Source organism: Mandrillus leucophaeus, unplaced genomic scaffold, assembly GCF_000951045.1.
Source record: "Mandrillus leucophaeus isolate KB7577 unplaced genomic scaffold, Mleu.le_1.0 Scaffold684, whole genome shotgun sequence".
Taxonomy (NCBI): Eukaryota; Metazoa; Chordata; class Mammalia; order Primates; family Cercopithecidae; genus Mandrillus; species Mandrillus leucophaeus.
The window spans coordinates 84172-109811 of record NW_012107408.1 but is presented as its reverse complement, the minus strand read 5'-3'; the positions used below and the strand labels follow the sequence as shown (position 1 = coordinate 109811).

The 25640-nt window shown below is 40.3% G+C and overlaps 2 protein-coding genes across 2 annotated transcripts in view; one reads left to right on the top strand and one right to left on the bottom strand.

The window, feature by feature from the left end:
- Nucleotides 1–551: 551 nt before the first annotated feature.
- LOC105555415 (chromosome unknown open reading frame, human C5orf42) overlaps nt 552–25640 on the bottom strand; it is a 102353-nt gene continuing 77264 nt past the window's right edge. Inside the window, exons 30-36 of the mRNA XM_012002358.1 lie at nt 19927–20092; nt 17094–17152; nt 16275–16442; nt 14872–14996; nt 9539–9628; nt 2572–2750; nt 552–2066 (exon numbers count right to left, since the gene is read on the bottom strand). Of these exons, the coding sequence (XP_011857748.1) occupies nt 1890–2066; nt 2572–2750; nt 9539–9628; nt 14872–14996; nt 16275–16442; nt 17094–17152; nt 19927–20092 (964 nt within the window). The 3' untranslated portion in view covers nt 552–1889. The remainder of the gene's footprint in view (nt 2067–2571; nt 2751–9538; nt 9629–14871; nt 14997–16274; nt 16443–17093; nt 17153–19926; nt 20093–25640) is intronic.
- The window catches only part of LOC105555432 (uncharacterized protein C8orf59 homolog), a 591-nt gene continuing 414 nt past the window's right edge, over nt 25464–25640 (top strand). The window contains 1 exon segment of the mRNA XM_012002383.1: nt 25464–25579. Within this exon segment, the coding sequence (XP_011857773.1) occupies nt 25464–25579 (116 nt within the window).

Below are 25640 nucleotides of genomic sequence, written 5' to 3'. Positions count from 1 at the left end.
ACCTGATGTAAATGACGAGTTGATGGGTGCAGCACACCAACATGGCACAAGTATACATATGTAACAAACCTGCACGTTATGCACATGTACCCTACAACTTAAAGTATAATAATAATAAATAAATTAAAAAAAAAAATAACCACAATATATAAAGAACTTAAAACAATTTAGTAACAAAAAAGAATCCTACTACAAAATGGACAAAATATCTGAATGGACATTTTTTAAAAATGACATACAAATGGCCAACAGGTATATGGAAAAATGCTCGATACTACTATCATCAGAAAAATGCAAGTCAATATCATAATGAGGTATTGTTGCACCCCGGTTAAAATGACTACTATAGAAAAGATGGAAAATAAATGCTTGTGGGCATACAGATAAAGGGGAATGCTCATACAGCCTTGGTGGGAATGCAAATTAGTATAGCAGCTATGGAAAACAGTATGGAGGTTCCTCAAATAATTAAAAATAGAACTACCATATGATCCAGCAATCCCATGGCTGGGTATATATCCAAAAGAAAGAAAATCAGTATATCAAAGAGATATCTGCACTCCCACATTTATTGCAGCTCTATTCACAACAGCTAAGATATAAAATGGATGTAAGTATCCAACAATGGATAAATAGCTAGAAGAAAAGGTTTGGAATGTTTCTAACACAAATAATGATAAATGTTTGAGGTGATGAATATCCCAATTACCCTGATTTCATTGCTAAACATTGTATGCATGTATTAAAATATCACATGCACCCCATTAAAAATGTACAACTATCATGTATCAATACCCATAGAATACACAAAAAAGAAACAGAAAACATTGTAAAATATTTTAAATGACAATGACAATTAAATGACAATTAAAAATAATGTTAGCATATAAAGTTATTTTCTAAAACAATTTAGTAAGGAGAGTGGCACTGTTTTATAGTTCAACAAATTAATAGAAGGCAGCTGAATTACCATACCTGCTTCTGCATTCAACTTGCTGCATATGTTGTAAAATCTGGCTTCACACAGGTAGATATTTGGAAAAAAAGGGTATTTAATTGCTTTTTCAGATAATAGTGTGCTTTGATATTATACCAAACATTGATGAAGTAGTTGAAGGATCCTGGTTCTAAGTCAATTCTCATAAAAATTATCTCTTAAAACTATAACACAGTTGGAGCTCAATACCAAAAACTAACCAGGTCTCTGTACCATGGTTATTACAAATTTAAGATAAGCCTTCTAGAGCATGGAGTCATATTCCCCTACTTTCCTGCCCAAAGCATCCACGCCTGTTTCTTCCTCCAAGGCTTCAGGCTGCAAGGCAGAAGACAGAAGATCTCCTGGCCTCCATGAAACTTGGCTTATTTAGAAATTCATGGTTGGTAAAGTGTAGTTGGTTTTTCTTTTCACTCCTAGGCTAAACCCTGCATAGGTGTTTTAAAATAGGGTTCATAATTGAGTTCTCAGGTGAGACTGTGATTTTCTTCTCAAAGAAAAGAATTTTTTTCCCTATTAGATTAATCTATATATGGTTGTTTCTCAAAACTCAGAGGGTAATAAAGGAGGAGGCAAGATAGAATGTTTTATTGAAAGTAGGTTATGCAAACTTGGCTTGAAAGGTACTTATCATTTTAAAAATTATGCTTAATGATGCATCAAATACAAAAACATATAATACATCAATAGTCAACCTTTTCCCCATGAAGGCAAAGTTATTGAGAAATGTTTATTTTTCCTCTTGAAATGGCTAATCCAGTTAACAATATGATAGCAGATGGAAAATTCACATTGCTTCTTTCATTGCTTCTGTCCCTTAAACCTGTTAATCTTTCAGAACCACATTACTGAGGTGCTGGCCTGTGTATGGAAACAGAATGATATCCAGGTCTTACAGGTCCAGGGCCCAGTGGACAGACAGGCCCTGGTCCTCCACGCTGGCCACCATGTCTTCGATGGCATTCCAGTCCAGCTTGCTGAGGATGCTGCCAGTGCTCTCAGACACGCTGTCCATGCCGCCCACCCCAAAAGAATGCTCTGGCTCTTCCTCTTCAGTTGGAGACAAGTCCTATTGAATTGAAAAGATAGTCAGTTGTGGTCCTAGCCCCTAAAAACAAACAGAAAAACAAAAACAAAAAAACCTGGAATGTGAACTAAGCTTTCAAAAATTCTAGAGTTGTTCATCCATCAAAGGGCTGAAGGAAATGTGCCAGGAAATAGGGCTGTGATTGCCCAGCACATCCAGATGGACAAGAGCTGAACATCATCTCACACAACAAGATGCTGGCACTGGATTCAAAGACAGGGAAGAATGGATGTTGATACTTGTAGTACAATTTTATGTTCTTATATTTTGGTCATTTTTTAGTTAAAAAATACAGTCACAGAGAATTCTGAAAGATAAATGCTGGAGTACTAAGCCAAAAGGGAAGATGCTTTGCATCACGATTTCAAACTGACCTAACAACCTTTCAGTATTTCCACATCCCACAAAAAACAAACTAAAAAACAAACAAAAAACCTGAAGAACATAGAGCAATCACTAGACAAACAAAATCTAGAACAATGCTTACTTGTAGAAGGGAATTGTGGCTGTCATGAAGAATCTTACGGATTTCTGAAGGTATCGTCCAGGGACTCACCACAGTCTCCTCTCTCTCATACTCCACACACACCTGCTTGGTCTGAGGTGCAAGTCCAGCATTTCCATGTTTTTTTGTATGCTGCTGACTACGACACGGAGCATTAGAGCCTTTTAAGGGGTAAGAACAAAGCATACATTGGGATTGATTGATTGATTAACTCATTTGTTAATTGTGACTTTTATCATCAAAGCAAAGGTAGTCACATTTTAAATAATATTCAAATCATAAGGTCTGGATATGGTTCACTTTAGGGTTCGAACAATTCGTATCCTGTCAGTGTACGAGATGGAAAATGAATTCCAGCCTTCTTTGGATTTGAAAACTATTAGTAATTAATCTCTAAGACAAGAAAATTTAGTGAGGAGAGGCCACAGATATAACAGAACTGTGGAGAGGTCTTCACATCAAAGTTGGGTGAACTCTGAAACCTGTGCCTTCCCTGTCTTTTACGGATAGTCTTGTGAAAACTTCTTTTTTTTCTTTTTTGAGATGGAGTCTTGCTCTGTCTCCCAGGCAGGAGTGCAGTGGCGCGATCTCAGCTCACTGCAAGCTACGCCTCCCAGGTTCACGCCATTCTCCTACCTCAGCCTGCCCAATAGCTGGGACTACAGGCGCCCGCCACCATGTCCGGCTAATTTTTTTATATTTTTAGTAGAGACGAGGTTTCACCGTGTTAGCCAGGATGGTCTCGATCTGCTGACCTCATGATCCGCCCGCCTCGGCCTCCCAAAGTGCTGGGATTACAGGCGTGAGCCACCGCGCCCGGCCGTGAAAACTTCTTAGAAGCAATGCTTTGGGCTTCTTCACCCAGGCTTAATGCTTACAATCTGCCTTTGGGCAAAGGCATCACAGTGAATGTGGTGACAACACATTATGACCCTCTTTCTTCTTACTGCATGTATCAGTATTTGTTGAAAAGAAACTTTCATTCCAGCTAATGCCCAGAAGCAGCTTAGTAAACCCACAAACCAATAAGTTTTCTCCGCACAAAGCCCTAGAGGAGCCTACCTCACCTAACACAATGTTCCAAAGCCAGTGTCACAGCATGTTCTACCCTTCAAGATGATTTCATAAAGAAACACCCAAGACATGGGGCAAGATGGGAAGTAAATATAGATCCCAAACAAGCAGTCACGTGGCTCCCTGAAGCAGGAAGAAGAAGTAGGACAGTGCTGAAGTTTGGGCCCTCTTTGTCTTTTGTAACTCTACCAACCTTATGTACTTGAAGCTGAGGGTATCTCCAAGAAATAAAGCCCCCAAAACAATCACAGCACACACTTTGGCATTTAGTATGGGCTAATAAGCACTTTTACATTCAGTCCCTTGAACTCACCAGACATTCATGCCTGGTCTTCGGATTTTCTAACACACCTCTGCTTTCCCTAGCTAACTTCATTTAGTTCCATGGCTTTAAATATCACCTACATGCTGATAACTCTCTAAAACCTGTACCTCCAGTCTCATAAAGCTAACTGCCCCTTCTTAAAATCTTTGCTTGGATGTGCAATAAACATCTGAACTTTAACAGGTCCAAAACCACACTGTTAATTTTTACCCCTAAACTGCCCCATCCCAGGAGACACTCAGGTTAAAATCCAGTAGTTTATCTTTTTTTTTTTTGAGACGGAATCTCACTCTGTCCCCAGGCTGCAGTGTAGTGGTGCGATTTCAGCTCGCTGCAACCTCCGCCTCCCGGATTCAAGTGATTCTCCTGTCTCAGCCTCCCGAGTAGCTGGGATTACAGGCATTCGCCATCATGCCCAGCTAATTTTGGTATCTTTAGTAGAGATGGGGTTTCACCATGTTGGCCAGGCTGGTCTGGAACTCCTGGCCTCAAGTGATCTGCCTGCCTCAGCCTCCCAACCTGCTGGGATTACAGTCGTGAGCCACTGTGCCCTTCCTCATCCTTCTTTCTTATACATGTCCAATCATCAGCAAGTCCTAATTTTGTCTATCTTCAAAATATATCCAAATCAAACAGTTTCCCCAACTCCACTGTTAAAACCCTAGCCCAAGCAATCTATCCTTGTATGCCGTCTTCTTTTTTTCCACATGTTCTAAAACATAAATATATTATCTCTCTGCTTAATTGCCTAAAATGGAGTCTCACTGGATCTCAAGTAAAATCCAAACTCCTTGCCTTAGCCTACAGTATCTAGCCCATCTCTTCCACCATATCTCTCGTCACTTTTCCATATTGATCTTTTCTGTCATACCAACTTTGTTTCTGTACCAGGGCTCTGAACTTTCTGTTCTGCCTTATCTTTATATAACACTCTTACCAGAACTTTGAACTTCTGCCTGAAACTGTTTTGCCTTATCTTTACCTAACAATCTCCTTTTCATCATTCAAGATCTTCACTTCAACATCACCTTCTCTTTTTCTAAATTTTTATTTAATTTTTAATTTGCTTCATACTAAGAGCTGGAGTAAGAGTTTCACCTTCTCAAAGAGACCTTCAACCGTCCTTGCTAGAGTAGTTCCAACTAGCCAGCCTCATTCTCCCTTACCGATGTGCTGCTTTCTGTGTGTTGTTCATGAGTAACAGTGCCTGGTATGTTGTAGGAGCTCAATGGGCAGTTGCTGAGTGAATACTCTTCCTGACAGTTCTATGGAGAAAGCATTATTATGCCCATTTTGCAAATGAGGAAAGTTAGGCTTAGAGAGGTTATGCAATTTGCCCAAGATGATGGAGATGATCCACCCTAGAACCTGGGCTAATATATTAACTTTCTACTCTTTTTTGTGTTTTGAGACAGAGTCTCACTCTGTCACCCAGGCTGGAGTGCAGTGGCGTGATCTCACTGCAAGCTCTGCTTCATGGGTTCACGTCATTCTCCTGCCTCAGCCTCCTGAGTAGCTGGGACTACAGGTGCCTGCCACCATGCTCAGCTAATTTTTTTTTTTTTTTGTATTTTTAGTAGAGATGGGGTTTCACCGTGTTAACCAGGATAGTCTCGATCTCCTGACCTCACGATCTGCCTGCCTCGGCCTCTCAAAGTGCCGGGATTACAGGCGTGAGCCACCACGCCTAGCCTACTTTCTATTCTTTAGGGTGAAGGAATAATAATACCTAGAGGGCCCTTTAAGATCATCTTCATATCTATAAGTAAAATATGAATAGATCTATTAATTTGCATCCACAAGGTGGCAGCTTTCCAAAAGCTTCTTCCTGGATTAGTGCCAAAGGGAAGGGAGCAGTGGTATAGACAGCTTAGGGATTTTTCTTTTGACTAGCCCCAAGAGTCTGAAAAAGAAACAAAGCTAACATCATTTGGTAGCACCTGCCACTGTAATATCCAATGTGAGAGCTATGCTCTAGTTGAAAAGGTTTGACATTTTTTCTGCTACTTAAAGACATCAGAGAGTATTTTGAAATGCCACTGAAAGTCCCATGTTAAAATAATTCAGTAAATTATTTTTCAGTAAATATTATTCAGTAAATAATTATTTCAGTAAATATTTCAGTAAATATTAATAAGGAACAAATTATGAAAAACCTTATAAAGGAAAAAAATCTACAAGCAGATGACAGGAATGCATATGAGAACAAATACTGTGGTAAAAAAGAAAACAGTCGTTAAAACAGAAAAAGTGAGACTGAAAGAGAAACCAATGAGTGGTTAAGCAACACAACCACAAGAGTAGGCTTCCACTTCAAAGCAGATGGGAACAAGTGGAGGTGGGGTGCTGAAGTATCCTTCAAGTATTCATGATATGACTAGAGATCAGCAAAGACTACAAACATCAACTAATCCCAACCCCATCTTGGCTACAATTAATTTGGTATCTAGACATTGACACTTTTGTTTTGTCAAATGAACATGATTATTGCCAGCTAGAAAGAATGACAAAATCAAACCACTACCTAGTCTACTAAAATTACAGTTAAGAGTCTTGCATTTTAGGATAAATCTTCACCTATGGGGTATTACAAACCTTGAGAGGCTATCACTGGGTTTCTCTCACCTTGCTTTACCTAGAGATGGTTTTGTAATTTCCTTCCTTTCAGATCATAATGCATTTTTCTAAGGTTTATCTGGGATATCCAATTTGAGATAAAAATATAATATGATTGGGAGGCCGAGACGGGCGGATCACAAGGTCAGGAGATCAAGACCATCCCGGCTAACACAGTGAAACCCATCTCTACTAAAAAATACAAAAAACTAGCCAGGCGAGGTGGCGGGCGCCTGTAGTCCCAGCTACTCGGGAGGCTGAGGCAGGAGAATGGCGTAAAACCGGGAGGCGGAGCTTGCAGTGAGCTGAGATCCGGCCACTGCACTCCAGCCTGGGCGACAGAGCAAGACTCCGTCTCAAAAAATATATATATATATATATATATAAAAAATATGAGAAAATTTCTGTGAAACTGAGCATGCATAAGTCTTTTTGAGGTAAACTGTCCTGCCCCATTGGACAGTGAAAGCTTTCTAGAGTGAAAGGTAAGTTACAGATCAAGACAACACCCCACAGCAGAAACCAGGCTGCCAAGTACACTGGCTTCCCTCAGAAAGGAAGTACTCTTTCTCTAAGATGATGGGCACTGACACTCAGTTTCTTTATAACATAACACCAAACAGTGTCTACAGAGTCTAGCCTGAGAAATCTGAAACTGGATGATAAAACTAAACCTATTACCTCCACCATTCCCAAAGAAAATCCTGCTTCTTTTCTTGCTCTACTTGTGTCAATTTGTGGGTCACAGTCTATCTAAGCACTTAAGCTAGAAACTTGGAGTCATACACATTTCTAACTTTCAGAGGCAGGGTTACCATTGAACAATGAAACAAGTATGTACAGCTTTCTATGGGCAAGGCCTCATGTTACATTATAATGACCTCAAGAACACAAAACCCTGGATCTCTGGGACTTTCAAAAACAAAACAATATAATGGTACAAGTAATTTCAACTGTTTTGAGAGGTAACATTGTATTTGGGGAACATTTTATCTGTTGAACTAGACATTGCTAGATATTTGCTTTGAAAAGAATAAAAAGCTATTGAGTACTCTAAACTAGAAAATAATTCATAATGGATAAAAAGGAAAGACTGAAAAAGAGAAAAGCTAGCATGGGATTTAGAAGCTGATAAAGTTTGGCTGTGTCCCCAACCAAAACTCATCTTGAATTGTAGTTCCCATAATTCCCATGTGCTGTGGGAGGGGCCAGGTGGGAGGTAATTGAATCATGGGGGCAGTTACCTTCATGCTGCTGTTCTTGTGATAGTGAGTTCTCATGAGATCTGATGGTTTTATAAAGGGGAGTTCCCCTGAATATGCTCTCTTGCCTGCCACCATGTAAGACTTGACTTTGCTTCTCCTTTGCCTTTTACCATGATTGTGAGGCCTCCATAGCCATGTGAAACTGTGAGTCCATTAAACCTCCCTTTTAAATTACCCAGTCCTGGGTATGTATTAGCAGCGTGAGAACAGACTAATACACAAGCACAGGAAATGATGCTTTGAGGATTCAAATTGATCCAAATGACCAGAAACTTGGGTTTTAATGCGTACATGGGGAAAAGAGTAGGAAAAGTATCAAATACATCGTCTAGAAAATACAGCCATAGACATTCAAAAGTTGATAAATGAGTTAAATAATGGATTAGACATAGGTAAAAAGAGATGGGGTAAACTGAACGACGGATCTGCAAAGTAATGAGCTAGTAGTAGAGAAAGAGGCATAATACCAAGCCTAGGCTAATTACTTCGTATTTCTCATCATTTTTCACAGTACATATAAATTAGTGGGGTTTGTTTTGTTTTGTTTTGAGACAGAGTCTCACTCTGTTGCCAGGCTGGAGTGCAGTGGTGCAATCTTGGCTCACTGCAACCTCCACCTGCTGGGTTCAAGCGATTCTTCTGCCTCAGCCTCCTGAGTAGCTGGGACTACAGGTGCATGCCACCACGCCCAGCTAATTTCTGTATTTTTAGTACAGACGGGATTTCACCATGTTGGCCAGGATGGTCTCGATTTCTTGACCTCGTGATCCACCCGCCTTGGCCTCCCAAAGTGCTAAGATTACAGGCGTGAGCTACCGCGCCCAGCCAAATCAGTGGGTTTTTAAAAAATAATTACCCCTACCAAATTTAGTTCTGTTCTTTCAATAGGGGATAACTGCACAGATTTCGTTGGGTTTAATGTGAGGATCAAGTGAGATAATGCACATGAGGTGTGAACATAATGCCTGGCATAGAGTAAATGCTCTATACCTGTTAGCTACTATTGTTATTGTTTTAAGGAGATCTGAACAGGTCATTTAACTTCTCTATGTCTGTTCTCATAGTAAGATACAGATAATAGTTAAACCCTGTTCACCTACCAAGGTAGTTACATATATCCTCACTACTATAATCTGTATTTTCCAGGTGAGAAAATTAAGGATACATAAATGGGTTAGAAATTTGTGTAAGGTTATAGAGTAAGTGGTTAACTTGATTCCATAAAGCTACTCCAAAACTTCCTCTCTGAACCACTGCAGCACAGAGTCACACCATCCATTCTGAAATCTAGATTTGAAATTGAGTGATTTATAATTTTTAAAAATTTAGTATTAAGGGCCAGGCACAGTGGCTCATGCTAAAGCCCAGGCATAGTCACAGGACTTTGGGAGGCCAAGATGGGTAGATCACCTGAGGTCAGGAGTTCAAGACCAGCCTGGCCAACATGGCAAAACCCCATCTCTACGAAAAATACAAAAATTAACTGGATGCGGTGGTGGGCACCTGTAATCCCAGCTACTGGGGAGGCTGAGGCAGGAGAATCGCTTGAACCCAGGAGCCGAGATCGCGCCATTGCACTCCAGCCTGGGCAACAGAGTGAGACTCTGTCTCAAAAAAAAAAAGAAAATTTAGTATTAAGTCTGAGAACTTTATCTTCTTTATCCCTTACCTTTTCGGAAGGTAACTGGAGACTGCATAGCCTTTCTTACTGATGCTTTGGCTCCACCAGCTTTTTTCTGTATGGTGAAAGTGGCAGTTCCTGTATAGACAAACATTATTAACCTTCCATAGGCATTCATTATTTTTATATATAGTGAGTTATTTGAGGACAGACATCTTCTCCTGATCAGCTCTGAATCTGCTCACCAAGACCTATTCACAGTAGGGGCCCAATAAATGGTGGCTGGTTTGAACCAAGGCGGCAAAACATAAGTGCAGACAAAGAAAGGGAACACTCTGCTTTGACACCTGGTATCCTTCAAGCACAGCCATACTCTTGTTTCAAACGGCACATGTGTTTTGACGTTTCTGGCAACTGGAAAAGCTAGGAACATAATACACCTCTTAGCAGTAAACACCTAGACAAAATGCCAAGTTAAATTTTATCAACAGAATGATTAGTTTCTTAAACTCAAAGATTAATAACAATCATTTACTTCCATGTTATGCAATATGTTCTCTTATTAATATAATCCTCAACAACTCTGTGAGGTAGGTTTCAGATAACTTATCTGAGGGCAAAAATCAGCAGCAGAGCTGGGATATAAACCTAAGTTCAGGGGATTTTAAAACTTAGACTTTTATTTCTTTTTTTTTTTTTTTTTTTTGAGATGGAGTCTCGCTCTGTCACCAAGCTGGAGTACAGTGGTGCAATCTCTGCTCACTGCAACCTCCGCCTCCCAGGGTCAAGCAATTCCCCTGCCTCGGCCTCCCAAGCAGCTAGGACTGCTGGTGCGTGGGCCCGGCAACTTTTTTGTATTTTTAGTAGAGATGGGGTTTCACTATGTTGGCCAGGATGGTCTCGATCATCTGACCTCGTGATCCGCCTGCCTCAGCCTCCCAAAGTGCTGGGATTACAGGCATGAGCCACCATGCCCAGCTGACTTTTACTTCTTTATGCCTAAGATGCTTCTCGGTTACTAATCACATAATCTTTGTACTGTAGTTGACAGAACTAAACATAAAACAAGCAACAATAACACAAACTACTCCTGGCCAGGCATGGTGGCTTATGCCTGTAATTCTTGCACTTTGGGAGGCCAACGTGGGAAGACTGCTTGAGTCCAGGAGTTTGAGAACAGCCTGGACAACATGGCAAGACTCCGTCTCTACGAAAAAATTTAAAAATTACCTGGATGTGGTGGTGCTCACCAGTAGTCCCAGCCATTCAAGAGGCTGAGGTGTCTAACACACCACTAGGCACGGTGGCTCATGCCTGTAATCCCATCATTTTGGGAGGCCAAAGCTGGCAGATCACTTGAGGCCAGGAGTTTGTGACCAGCCTGGCCAACATAGTGAAACCCTGTCTCTACTAAAAAATACAAAAATTAGTTGGGCATGGTGGTGTGAGCCTGTAGTCCCTGTTACTCCGAAGGCTGAGGCAGGAGAATTGCTTGAACCTAGAGGGCAGAGGTTGCAGTGAGCTGAGATCACACCACTGCACTCCAGTCTGGGTGACAGAGCAAGACTCTGCCTCAAAAAAACAAACAAACAAACAAAAAACAGAAACAAAAAAAGGCTGAAGTGGGAGGATCATCTGAGCCAGGGAGGTCAAGGTTGCAGTGAGCCATGATCACACCACTGCACTTCCATCTGGGTGACAGAGTGAGTTCCTGTGTCAAAACAAACAAACAAACTCCTAACAGTATGGAAGCAGGGCTGAAGAAATTAGCCAAAAACTACATACTGCTTCACAAGATAGAAAGCAACATACAGTCAAACTCCCAAGTACATTAAGAAAAACTCTTCATTTACAAATGAACTGCAGTGCATTTGAAAATCTTGATGGAGCCTCACCTCCCCACATGTGCAGTGACTTAACTTGACCTATGTGAGTTCAGGTTATCTGTATCACTGACTAGGAAAAGGTCTGGAATCAGTCTTGCCTGGGTTTCCCTTCATTCTCCCAAACACTGGGGGACCTGAAACTTCTGAATGTAGCCAGGTGAAATGGTTGGGTCTGGGTGTGACAGAGGCCACAAGAACAAGGGGAGCCACAGCCTGCTCTACTGAGGCAGAGAAGTCAGAATATCCACAAGCACTCAAGCTGCCTCTTTTATCTTTGCATTAAAAGACAGGACAATAGCCAGGCATATGGTATTATTCTCTGACGTGGTATAAATACTATAATACCTGCCTATTAATATCCTTGAACAATAATTTGTTTATAAATAGCTATGCTTAGGCAAAAAGCTCAATAACTATTTTTTCCATTTATCTATTTGTTCAATGTTTGAGTATTTCATTGATTCAATGTGAGGGGTAATATGAAGATGAATAAGGGAATACTGCTGCAAAGTATTCTAGTATGGGGCATGAAGTTTACAGGTAACAATAACAGGACGCCTGTTGTAGTGCTTCAAGAGGGACATAAACACGTGACTAAGGGTTCAAAGAACAGAAAAATAACTACTTTGGCCACCATTATCTCTAATTCTCATAGCAACCATGCAGATTAAATATAAGCCTCAATTTAGAAATGAGAATGTAGAATTTCAAATTGATTATATCAGATTGGACAAACTAAATAATTAAGATTAGGAATGTCTTTAGACACACAGAAGTGAGACATTCAAGGTATAAGGGAGCACAAATCACGTCATGTGGTTGGAAAACAAGCTGCTGAGCAGCACAGGTTCTATGGGGAAAGGAGGTCAAGGAAACAGGCGAACACACAGAGGATGCCTGAAGGCCAAGCAGAGGGTCTAGACGTTTCTGCGTGGGTATGAGTGTTGCTGAGGGTTCCTGAGACCAGGAGTAGCAGGAGCATGAGTGTTGCTGAGGGTTCCTGAGACCAGGAGTAGCAGGAGCACCTCCTCAGCATAATCCAGCAAGGGCAGGTGAGATTAACAGAAAGACAGGCTAAGGCCATAGCAACTGTCAAAGCACAAGGTAAAAATAAAGATTTGAAATTGAACATATATAACAGGAAGACATATTTCTGTATAATTCAAGACTTTTTCATCAGATGTTAAGAAACCATCAGATGTTAAGAAACCATCAGATGTTCTTAAAACCTTGACAATTTTAGATATGTGTTTAATTCTGGCAAATATATCAGGTGTAAAATAATATATTTTTTAAAAAGTATGGTTCACTATTTTGAAATTTCAGTTTTAAAAGAGCAGTATTTTCTTACTGTAATTTGTCAATCAAAAAAGCCAAGAGCTGGTCAGGCATGATAGCTCACACCTGTAATCCTGGCACTTCGGGAGGCTGAGGTGGGTAGATGCTTGAGCTCAGGAGTTCAAGACCAGCCTGGGCAACACAGCGAGACCCCCCTATCTCTACAAAAAACGAACAAATAAATAAAAATTAGCTGAGAATGGTAGCATACACCTATAATCACAGCTACTCGGGAGGTTGAGGTGGGAGACGGCTGTTGAGCCTAGGAGGCAAAGGGTGCATGAGTCAAGATTATGGCACAGCACTCCAGACTGGGTGACAGACTGTCTCAAAAAAAAAAAAAAAAAAAAAAAAAAAAGCCAAGAGCTAACCAAATCACGAAGGGTTTCATCTAAAGAATTGGGATTTATGGAAATTTCAATGTTCTAAATTGAGGCAGCATATTGAAGTGTTGGTTCTATGTGTGTAGGCTCTAGACCCAACCCTAGGATTAAATCTTGGCTCTACGACTTCCTAGTTGTATGATCTTGGGCAATTATTTGAGCTTTCTCTCTGCCTTGGTTTCCTCGTCTTTAAAGTGGGAACATAATAGCACCTATCTCACAGGGTTGTAATTAAAGAACATAAACAGAACCTGCCACGTAATTAGTTGTTATTTTACCTTTTTTTTTTTTTTTTTGAGACAGAGTCTCGCTCTGTCACCAGGCTGGAGTGCAGTGGCGCGATCTCAGCTCACTGCAACCTCCACCTCTTAGGTTCAAGCGATTCTCCTGCTTCAGCCTCCAGAGTAGCCGGGACTACAGGCGCACACCACCATGCCCAGCTAATTTTAGTATTTTTAGTAGAGACAGGGTTTCACCATGTTGGCCAGGATGTTCTCAGTCTCTTGACCTTGTGATCTGCCCACCTCGGCCTCCCAAAGTGCTGGGATTATAGGCATGAGCCACCGCACTGGGCTTATTTTGTATTTGTAAATGTATACATTTATATTACATGTCAGCTATTATAATACATTCTTAATATATAAACATATTACAAATAACTGTTTTACTTTAGTAATCAAAACTCAAATATGGCACAATTAACTAAAGAAAGGTTAGTAAATAATGGATACACCTTGAAATGTGGAAAATTTTCAAAGGATAAAAACATGATATTATTTCAATCTGAGCTTCTTAGCATTTCTCTTCTGTGATGTATTCATCCTGCAATCTATCAGAACTTGATTTGTTCAAATGCCTACATCTTTAGCCAGATATACAAAAGAAACAGACTCCCAAAAAAGTTATATCTAATACCCTGAGTCTTCAAATGCTATTATAAAAAAGCCATTCGGCCAGCTGCAGTGGCTCACGCCTGTAATCTCAGCACTTTGGGAGGCCAAGGCAGGCGGATCACCCAAGGTCAGGAGTTTGAGACCAGCCTGACCAACATGGAGAAACCCCGTCTCTTCTAAGAATACAAAATTAGCCAGGCATGGTGGTGCATACCTATAATCCCAGCTATTTGGGAGGCCGAGGCAGGAAAATCGCTTGAACACAGGAGGCGGAGGTTGTAGTAAGCCGAGGTCATACTACTGGCACTCCAGCCTGGGAAACAAAAGCAAAACTCCGTCTCAAAAAATGAAAAATAAAAAAAAAGTCATTCAAGGCTGGGCGTGGTGGCTCACGCCTGTAATCCCAGCACTTTGGGAGGCAGAGGCAGGTGGATCACCAGGTCAGGAGATCAAGACCATCCTGGTTAATGCAGTGAAACCCATCTCTACTAAAATATACAAAAAATTAGCCAAGCATGGTGGTAGGTGCCTGTAGTCCCAGCTACTTGGGAGGCTGAGGCAGGAGAATGGCGTGAACCCGGGAGGTGAAGCTTGCAGTAAGCCGAGATCTCACCACTGTACTCCAGCCTGGGCGAGAGAGCGAGACTCCGCCTCAGAAAAAAAAAACAAAGCCTTTCACTTAGAAAAATTCCTAGGGCCTTACTTCAAAGCAGAAAAAAAAAAAAAAATTACAGCTAAGTCTTTATCAATGCTTTGCATTCTGTTCAAATCAGAACTCCTCTTTACTAAGACTTATACCTTTTACTAATGAAAACACAACTTTGGAGACAAGAAGGAATAGGTCCAAATCAGACAATTTACAAAAAAGCTTTAAGTCTTACCACGTGGCCAAGGTGAGCCTTGAGGTTGCCCAAAAGACTTTCTCTTATGGATGTAACTTGGTTTGGACATATATTTGACTTTTCCAGGTCGATTTATTAGAAAACTGTAACCGTGTTGATTCTCTCTATAGTAGAAATCACATAATTATTATATTCCTAGAATCTCATATCAGTGATAAACTTTAATATTTCAAAAAGCCTAAATTAAGCTGGGCACAGCAGCGCAGGCCTACAGCCCCAGCTCCTGGGGAGGGTGAGACAGGAGGATCACTGGAACCCAGAGGGTCAAGCTGTGGTGTGCCATGATTGCACCTGTGAATGCCACTGCACTCCAGCCTGGGTGACAGAGCAAGATCCTATTACTTTAAAGAAAAAAATGGACCAAAGTATAGCTCACATTATATTCACTTGATACTGCCTATTCTGTACCTCAGTGATACACTTAACATATAACTCTCAACAAATTATTCTTTGTATCTTATACCTCAAACTTCATTTTTTTCACAAAATTTTTTTGTGGTTATCTCACTCCCCATTTCAAATTATCCATATACTGGGCAGTTATATATGTATTTAATCCCTGCTTTATTCTAGAAAAGTCTCAATGGGATTCTTTGGTATTTGAAGTAAACTCCACAGTACACACACAAATGATCTGATTACATCTGGGTTTGTGTTGGTAGTATCTCCTCTAGGCTCTTAAATTATGTGATTATGTTTATAATTCTAATAATTCATTTTGTCAAAGGTGGTGATGCTTAACAACACTGTACTCCAATTCATGTTCACCTTATGATCACCAACAGATATCAATAGAACTTTGCATGTTTGTTGACCATGCGTAAGAAATTTTATACTTGGGTAGTTTTCTTCAGCATTCTATGTTTAATTAATTACTGCCTAATGAACTCACATATAACCCCTCTGTAGGTGATTAAAGTAAAATACATAATAGTAGCTACAGTTCAATGAGCATAACTGGGCAGGTCTGGGGTGGGTAGCAGAAAGGGAAGTGGTAAGCAGCTGGGGACTGGCTGTTTCTGCAAGACAGATGACAAACGGAAAAATAGGATGAGCAGTTAGGAGGCAAATTATGGAGGCAAATATTAACAACAACTAAATAAAACAGGACTGCACACATATTAAATTTCATACTTCTGGAATACCTAAATGCTCTGTAAGCTTAGTGAGAAATGTAACACAATTTCTGCCTTTTTCCTTGGTGATTATATCAATGTATAAAGACCTCATGATTATGAGACTACTTTTTTTCCTTCACTTTATCATCACAACTCTAAGCAGGGTAAATGCAAATGCACTGAACTTAGGTCACAAAAGTGCTACATTTCTTCTTATCAGGCCTGACATTATCTTGCCAAATGGCATGTCAAACCTTGTCTTACCCTCTTGGAGAAGGGCAGTGTTGATATCTGGAAGAGTGAGTAGGGCTGGGTTTGTTAGGCAATGGTTTCTGTGGTACAGCTGGTAGCTGTACTGACTCAGATAATAGTTCATTCATCAGACCGTATGCTTGTGAGATTCGACGACTGTAGTGTTCAGAGAGCAGCAATCTGTAGACAAAGAATTAAGCACCATTTACTAAGAGTCGCTTTCAGTTCATCTATCCAGAGGGAATATAGTGTTCGAAGATCACCTAGCATTTTCTTTTCTTTTCTTTTTTTTTTTGAGACAGAGTTTCACTCTTGTCACCCAGGCTGGATTGCAATGGCACGATCTCGGCTCACTGCAACCTCCGCCTCCTGGGTTCAAGCGATTCTCCTGCCTCAGCCTCCCAAGTAGCTGGGATTACAGGCACGGGGCCACCATGCCTGGCTAATTTCACTTAGCATTTTCTTTCTTCAATGCTTCTCACATCCTTCTATTCATCAGGTTTCTGAAAATGATTAGGTAGTATCATTAAAAGTACTTGTAGTTATGGTCTCTGGAGTATTTCCCAAATGCATGTAAATATCTGGGTTGGGAAAGGGAGAACAACAGAAATAAAAGTCATAAAAACTGAATGAAACACGTAATATTTGAAAGCAAATTTGAAAAAAGGCTAGTGAGTCTCATTATTTTCCTTGCAGTGATATCTTCCATAATTTTCTGTTTATTGACAAAAAAGAGACTATTGTGAAAACAGAATTCCTAAGGCATTAACCTATGCCTCAGGTAGTAAGGAAGTCAGAGAGAGTACACAGGGTTACAGCTACCAAACTCACCTGTCTTTTTCATGCTTCATCTTTTGTCTCAGCCTTATTTCCCTTGAAGTCATGTAAAGCTGCATAAGAAATATCCAGTTGGTTCATTATTGTTCAATCCAAATAATTAAACCATTAGACATAATTCTGTTATTGAGGAAACAGTACAAAACACTGTGGTGTTTGATGAAGCTTCCTACTGTAGCACAAAACATAAAAAAGTTAAATTAAAACATCATGTAATGAAAGTAAAAACCAAGTTAGGGAGGCGGCGGCGGGCGGATCACCTGAGTTCAGGAGTTCGTGACCAGCTTGGCCAACATGGTGAAACCTCATCTCTACTAAAAATACAAAAATTAGCCTGGTATGTGGCATACACCTGCAATCTCAGCTACCCAGGAGGCAGAGGCTGCAGTGAACTGAGATCGCGCCACTGCACTCCAGCCTGGGCGACGGAGCAAGACTCCATTTCAAAATAAAGAAAAATTTAATAAATGGAATGCAAAATCTATTTTCCTAGTTCAGTTAATATATTTTATTGAGTTAATTAGGAGAGAATCTTATTTGGCTGCACAAAAAATGTGAAGTAGGAACATTTTAGGTGGAAGCACCTATGCTTTGTACTCAATCTTGTAACTAACCTCACCAAGAGCCTGTTAATAAAGCTGAAATTAGACATTTAAAATCATTATTTTTATGTTTTAAAATGTTTATCAGAAACCTACTACAGTGAATTGACTGTGACTTGTAAACTCTTCAAGTTATACACCAGAAGGCAAACAACAAATGTCAGACACATACATATTATTCCAGAACATTAAGAACTATTGGTGTGAGTTACATGTGAGGTTCTTTTCACACACAATTATGTATATAAAAATGGACACTCAGAAGTAAACGCACTTTTTCAAGGTCCTGTAGAGAAGTAGTCACTAACAAATTAAAGGTCTTGTTGATTTCTAATAGAAATTCAAATGAAAATTTTAATTACATTAATACCTCACTAATCCCATCCAAACTTACCCAAATAGAAGTTAAAAAACAAAACAAAAAATGTCTGCAATCTTGAATGAGACCACAAAATCTATGAACCAAGCAGTTCTTAAACCCTTAGAGTTTACTTATTTTGAGACAAGAGCTCACTCTGTTGCCCAGGCAGGAGTGCAGTGGCATGATCACAACTCACTTTAATCTCCAACTCCTGGACGTAAGTGATCTTCTCACCTCCAGTAGTTAGGACTACAGGTGTGTGCCACTACATCTGGCTAATTTTCATTTTCTTACTTTTTATTTTTTATTTTTTTAGAGACGAGGTCTTACTATGTTGCCTAGGCTGGTCTTGAACTCCTGGCCTCAGGTGATCCTCCTATCTCGGACTCCCAAAGTGCTGGGATTACAGACATGAGCCACTATTCCTGGCCAATTTATTCTAAATTTGGACACAATTCTAACCATCTTGGGTATTTACTTCCCTGACAGCGAGAAGGTAATGTCAGAACCCATTCTACATTAGGGTGGGGGAACACGCGCGCGCGCACACACACACACACACATTCTTCTCTCAAATACACATGTACACACTTTAAGATTCTGTTCATGTACCTCAGTAGCCCTGAAGGCCACTGTCATGTCTCCTGGGCTATCAAGAAAATGTTATGTTAACACCAATATACTCTTTTCAGAGACAGGTAAGTAAATTGCACTTTAAACAATAGTTCACCTACTTTTGCACCATTTGGTGTTTTAATGGAACAGTTTATCTGGAAAATTCACCAAAATAATTTGTTATCCTAATGATGCTGAAAAAATGAAGGGATATTGTATTTTATTTCAGATTACAAAGTAAAAGATAAACTGTAATCTAAATGTAATTTTCATAGTAATGTGACTATCAAAGTAACAGTGCTTTGTTTTACCATCTGAAAAAAAATATACCTGACCTGGCTATGGTGATGTCTGTATTTAGGGCTCAGTAAATAAATGCTGACAGTTTTAAAGACAGTTAAAAAAACAAAAACCACACACACAGAAGTGACATTGTTCTGTTGATACATGACAATTTTTTTTGTATTTTTTGTAGGTAACTTATTAACAGAAAATTAAGGGGCTTTTTATTTGTTAGCTTTTGCTTTATTTGTAGACACAGGGTCACCCTTTGTCTCCCAGGCTGGAGTGCAGTGGTGTGATCATAGCTCAATACAGTCTCAAACTTGTGGGCTCAAATGATCCTCCTGCCTCAGCCTCTAGAGTAGCTGGGACTACAAGTGTGTGCTACCACACCTGGCTAATTTCTTTTTTTTTTTTTTTGGTAGAGATGAGGTCTCACGATGTTGCCCAGGATGCTCTCAACTCTTGGTCAAAAGTGATCCTCTCACTTTGGTCTCCCAAAGTGCTGGGATTATAAGCATGAGCCACCATGCTGAGCCTCAAAGTTTTCTAAGCAAGTAAATTTTATAAACTAAGTAAGGGAGCAGGCATAGAAAAGTGAGTTTTTAAAATGGCTTTAATACACATAGTCAGTTGTTTCAACTGTCAATGACTCTCACTGAAAATTAAAGGAACAACTCCAATTGGTCACCCAATTACTCAACCTCTTCCTCTTGTTAAAATGCTACAGCCATCATTAGCCTGGGGGACAAAAAAACATTTAAGATAATTCAGTATAACTTGGTTAGCACAATATCCTGTAACGTTTTAAGGTAATTAACTTTTCCTGACTTAAGTAAAACATTTACTTTTCTATATGCCAAATTAAAAATGTATCCAAATTATGTTAATCTTTTTCTTAAAATTTTGCCAGGAAAGTAATTACACGTATTCTATAATTCCATTGCCCTTGACACTGCAGACTTACTGGATTGCTTCTGGGACAGAAAGGATCATGTTCTTGCCCTCTCTTTTCTGCCAGCTCATTTAAGTACTTTGCCATTCTTTCTTTTCGTTTTCTTTTCATCCAGGCTTGAATCTCTCTTCTTTCCTTGTCAGTTCTTTGTGAATGTCTGCCAGAAGAATGCTGAATTCTGAGAAATTTAACAAGTAAGACATCATTTGCTTTTAAATTTGTTATGCAGATAAGATATATCATGACTAAACACTATTTATCTGGAAATATTTTGCCCCATCTTCAAAAGCAGTATATACTTATGTTCTCTAGTCAACTCACTCCCATTTGTTACCTGAACTCCACTGAAAAGGGACTCAGAAAGCTAACAACTTCTTTACAACATTTGCCTTAAACTCTTTTCCCTTCTTCTTTAAACTCTATCTTACTGGATCTTTTCCTAACTCTCAGAAAACTATATAGCCTCCTGCATTGGCTCCTTTCTTGTCTGCTCACTGCTTCAAAACTAATGTCTTAAAGATTCTCCTTTTGACTTTTTTTTTTAACTTTTTAATTTTGTGGGTACATAGTAGATGTATATATTTATAAGGTACATGAGATATTTTGATACAGGTACGCAATGCATAATAATCACATCATGTAAAATGGGGAGGTTTTCACTTCTTCATCTATTAATATAACTTATTCCCTGTACTATTTCTATCAAATTTCAAAACTTCTAATACAGGGCTGGGCTCAGTGGCTCACACCTGTAATCCCAGAACTCTGGGAGGCCAAGGCAGGTGGACTGCTTTAGCCCAGGAGCTCAAGGCCAGCCTGGGCAAGATGATGAGATGCCATCTCTATAAAAAAGAAAAAAAAAATTTGCCAGGTTGAATGGCACATGCCTGTAGTCCCAGCTACTCAGGAGACTGAGGTGGGTGGGAGGATCACTTGAGCCTGGGAGGTCGAAGCTGCAGTGAGCAGTGATCGTGCCACTGCATTCCAGCCTGGGTGACAAAGGAAGACTGTCTCAAAAAAACAAAACAATTGCAACACAGAGGTGACTTCCAACACCTGCCCTTCTGGATCTACTCCCATGCTTAGGTTCATGTCACACTTTCCATGGTCTGGCCCAAATTAATGGACTAAGCATGGCAGGGATACTGTGAAAGGCCCATTCCTGCAAGACACAGGTGACTCTGTGGGTGACTTGGCCTGAGGTCTTACCATTGACCCAGTTGAAACATTCTTAAAACTACACAGTGCACTAAGACTCTGTCTCCCCTACCCTCTTTCCCTCTCCTTTACAGGGAGGGCTGAGAGCTGCATCGTAGTCTGATGCTTCTCCTTACTTCTTCCCTGCATTCTGCTATCCTCTCACAAGCATTTTCCCCAGTAAATCTCTTCTGCAGCTAAACCGACCTTAGCTTCTTGGAGGATCTGAACTAACATACATGTACTAGGAGTGGTCTGAGAAAATGGGTGGTGCAAAATGGGGATTTGGGGCCAGGTGCAGTGGCATGCACCTGTCATCCCAGCTACTTGGGAGGCTGAAGTGGGACAATCATGAGTTCAAGCCCAGTTTGGGCAAAATAGCAAACCTCTGTCTCCAAAAAATAAAATTTTAAAAAGTTTCTGTTTTAAAAGATGGGGACTTGGACAGATGCATCACCCAGTGATTGAAGAAGACACCCTCCTAAACAGAAGACTAGTCACAAATACAAACAATATATTTTATTCTGAATATCTGCTTTCCTTTTGAGACTCTGGAATCTTTACACATGGCAGGCAGTATCCCCCCTGTAAAACCCCAGGCATGGAGTTTCTAATGGGCTTGCCTGGTAGACATTTCACACATGTTGTCACAACTTGTTACTGGAGGATTTAAGTGCATTCTGTGCGACTCCACTGGGAAAAGACTCTTGGAAGTTTGTGCCTGATTTCCCCTGGAATTTACTCCATGTACCTTTTGCCTCCTGTTAGGATAAATCATAGCCATGAAAATGACTATTTGCTGAGTTCTGTGCATCCTCCTAGGTGATTTCTGAACCTGGGGGTGATCTTGGGGACCCCCAGCAGAGGGTCAAATCTACATCAACACTGCAGTCTGATAGTTTTCCCCAATTTTATGGCATCCTCCCTTTTTCCTTCACAGGCATTTCTCCAAATAAATCTCTTGCTCATCAAAATCCCATCTGCTTTGCAGAGGACTTAAAACTAATATACCACTGAATATTACCACTCGATGGTTTTCTGCCACCTTATATCTAAAACTGTATTCTCTTTTTTATTTATTTATTTTTTTGAGATGGAGTTTCGTTCTTGTTGCCCAGGCTGGAGTGCAATGGCACGATCTCCGCTCACTGCAACCTCTGCCTCCCAGGCTTAAGCGATTCTCCTGCCTCAGACTCCTGAGTAGCTGAGATTACAGACTCGCAGCACCATGCCCAGCTTTTTGTATTTTTAGTAGAAACGGGTTTTCACCATGTTAGCCAGGCTGGTCTCGAACTCCTGATCTCAGGTGATCCGCCCACCTCAGCCTCCCAAAATGCTGGGATTACAGGAGTGAGCCACTGAGCCCAGCCATTATTTAATTAAATTAATTTATTTAATTACTTATTTGTGTTTTTGAAACCTAGTCTCTACCAAAACTGTAAAAACTAGCTGGATGCAGTGGCACACACCTGTAGTCCCAACTACTTGCAGGCTAAGGTGGGAGAATCACCTAAACCTGGGGAGGTTGAGGCTGCAGTAAGCCATGATTGTGCCACTGCACCCCAGCCTGGGTGACAGACTGAGACCCTGTCTCAAAAAACAAATAAACAAACAAAAGATATATTATGTCCTTCTCAGGGAAGGAAGCAAAATTAACAGAATGCAGGATTTAAAAGATATTTGTATTTAAAAAAATTTTTTTTTGAGATTGGGTTATGAGGCTGGCTAATTTTTATATTTTTGGTAGAGATTGGTTTTCCCTGTGTTGCCCCTGCATTCTTTATCCTGCTAAAGAAATCACCATCAACTCAGTCACCCAAGTAGAAAAGCTGTCATTCTTACCACCTGATAGCCTCCAAATGTTTACTTACACCTATTACCCTACACTCTTCATTCTGATCACCTCATCTCTAAACTACTGAAATAACTCTTCTAACTGGCTCTAATTTCCATCTTAAAGCCCTGTGCTGCATGCAGATGGTGCCACCTGGCGCTTAAGGACCTGCATGCATGTATTACTGCTGAAAGAAATCATAGATAACAAAACAAATGGAAACGCATCCCATGCTCATTGATGGGTAGAATCAATATTGTGAAAATGACCATATTGCCAAAAGTAATCTACAAATCAAAATACCACCATAAGGGCCAGGTACGGTGGCTCACACCTGTAATCCCAGCACTTTGGGAGGCCGAGGCGGGTGGATCACCTAAGGTCAGGAGTTCAAGATCAGCCTGGCCAACATGGAAAAATCCCATCTTTATTAAAAATGAACAAATTAGCCGGGTGTGGTGGTGCGGACCTGTAATCCCAGCTACTAGGGAGGCTGAGGCAGAAAAATTGCTTGAACCCAGGAGGCAGAGGTTGCAGTGAGCTGAGATTGTGCCACTGCACTCCAGCCTGGGCAACAAAGTGAGACTCTGTAAAAAAACAAAAACAAAAACAAAAACAAAACAACAACAACAGAAAAACCCCCATCATCATTCTTCACAGAACTAGAAAAGACAATCCTAAAATTCATATGGAACCAAAAAAAGAGCCTGTATAGCCAAAGCAAGACAAAGCAAAAAGAATAAATCTGGAGGCATCACATTATGACTTCAAACTATAAGGCCATAGTCACCAAAACAGCACGGTACTGGTATAAAAATAGGCACGCAGACCAATGGAACAGAATAGAGAACCCAGAAATAAACCCAAATACTATAGCCAACTGATCTTCGACAAAGCAAACAAAAACATAAAGGGGGAAGGACACTCTATTCAACAAATGGTGCTGGGATAATTGGCAAGCCACATGTAGAAGAATAAAACTGGATCCTCATCTCTCACCTTATACAAAAATCAACTCAAGATGTATCAAGGACTTAAATCTAAGACCTGAAACCATAAAAATTCTAGAAGATAACACAGGAAAAATCTTTCTAGACAGTGGCTTACACAAAGGCTTCATGACCAAGAATCTAAAAGCAAATGCAACAAAAACAATGATAAATAGGTGGAACTGGCCGGGTGCGGTGGTTCACGCCTGTAATCCCAGCACTTTGGGAGGCCGAGACGGGTGGATCACGAGGTCAGGGGATCGAGACCAGCCTGGCTAACACGGTGAAACCCCGTCTCTACCAAAAAAATACAAAAAACTAGCCGGACGAGGTGGCGGGCACCTGTAGTTCCAGCTACTTGGGAGGCTGAGGCAGGAGAATGGCGTAGACCAGGGAGGCGGAGCTTGCAGTGAGCTGAGATCCGGCCACTGCACTCCAGTCTGGGCAACAGAGCAAGACTCTGTCTCAAAAAAAAAAAGAAAAAAATAGGTGGAACTTAAACTAAAAAGTTTCTGCACAGCAAAAGAAACAATCAGCAAAGTAAACAGACAACTCACAGGGTGAGAGAAAATCTTCACAATCTATACATCTGACAAAGAACTAATACCCAGAATATACAAAGAACTCAAATAAATAAGCAAGAAAAAAAAAATCCCATCAAAACAATAGAGTTAAGGCATGAAGAGACAATTCACAAAAGAAGATATACAAATGGCCAACAATCATGTGAAAAAATGCTCAACATCACTAATGATCAGGGAAATGCAAATAAAAACCACAATGCGATACCATCTTACTTCTGTAAGAATGAACATAATTAAAACATCAAAAAACAATAGATGTTGGCAGCGATGTGGTTAAAAGGGAACACTCCTACACTGCTGGTGCGAATGTAAACTAATACAACCACTATGGAAAACAGTGTGGATGTTCCTTAAAGAACTAAAAGTAGAACTACCATTTGATCCAGCAATCCCACTACTGGATATCTACCCAGAGGAAAAGAAGTCATTATATGAAAAAGATACTTGCACACACGTTTATAGCAGCACAATTCACAATTGCAAAAATATGGAACCAGCCCAAATGCCCATCAAGCAATGAGTGGATAAAGAAATTGTGGTACACATATACACCATGTCATACTATTCAGCCACCAAAAGGAATGAAATAATGGCATTCGCAGCAACCTGGATAGAATTGGAGACCATTATTCTAAGTGAAATAACACAGGAATGGAAAATCAAATGTCGTATGCTCTCACTCATAAGCTATGAGGAGACAAAGGCCTAAGAATGATACAATGGACTTCAGGGACTTGGGAGAAAGGGTGGGAGGTGGGTGAGGAATAAAGACTACAAATTGGGTACAGTATATACTGTTGAGGTTGATGGGTGCACCAAATCTCACAAATTACCACTGAAGAACTTACTCATGTAACCAAATACCACCTGTTCCCCCAAAACCTACGGAAATTAATTTAAAAAAAAAAAAAAAAAAAAAGAACCTGCACATACACATCAAAGACAATGGCCAAGAACAAATTAAGGGGGCAGAAGTCCAGGAACGTATTTCACATTGCCAGACACAACAACTTTAAGGCTAAAAACAAAGCAAAGCCAGTTACCACTAACCTGTCTTCTTTTTTTTTTTTTTTTTGGTGAGATGGAGATTTACTCTTGTTGCCCAGGCTGGAGTGCAATGGC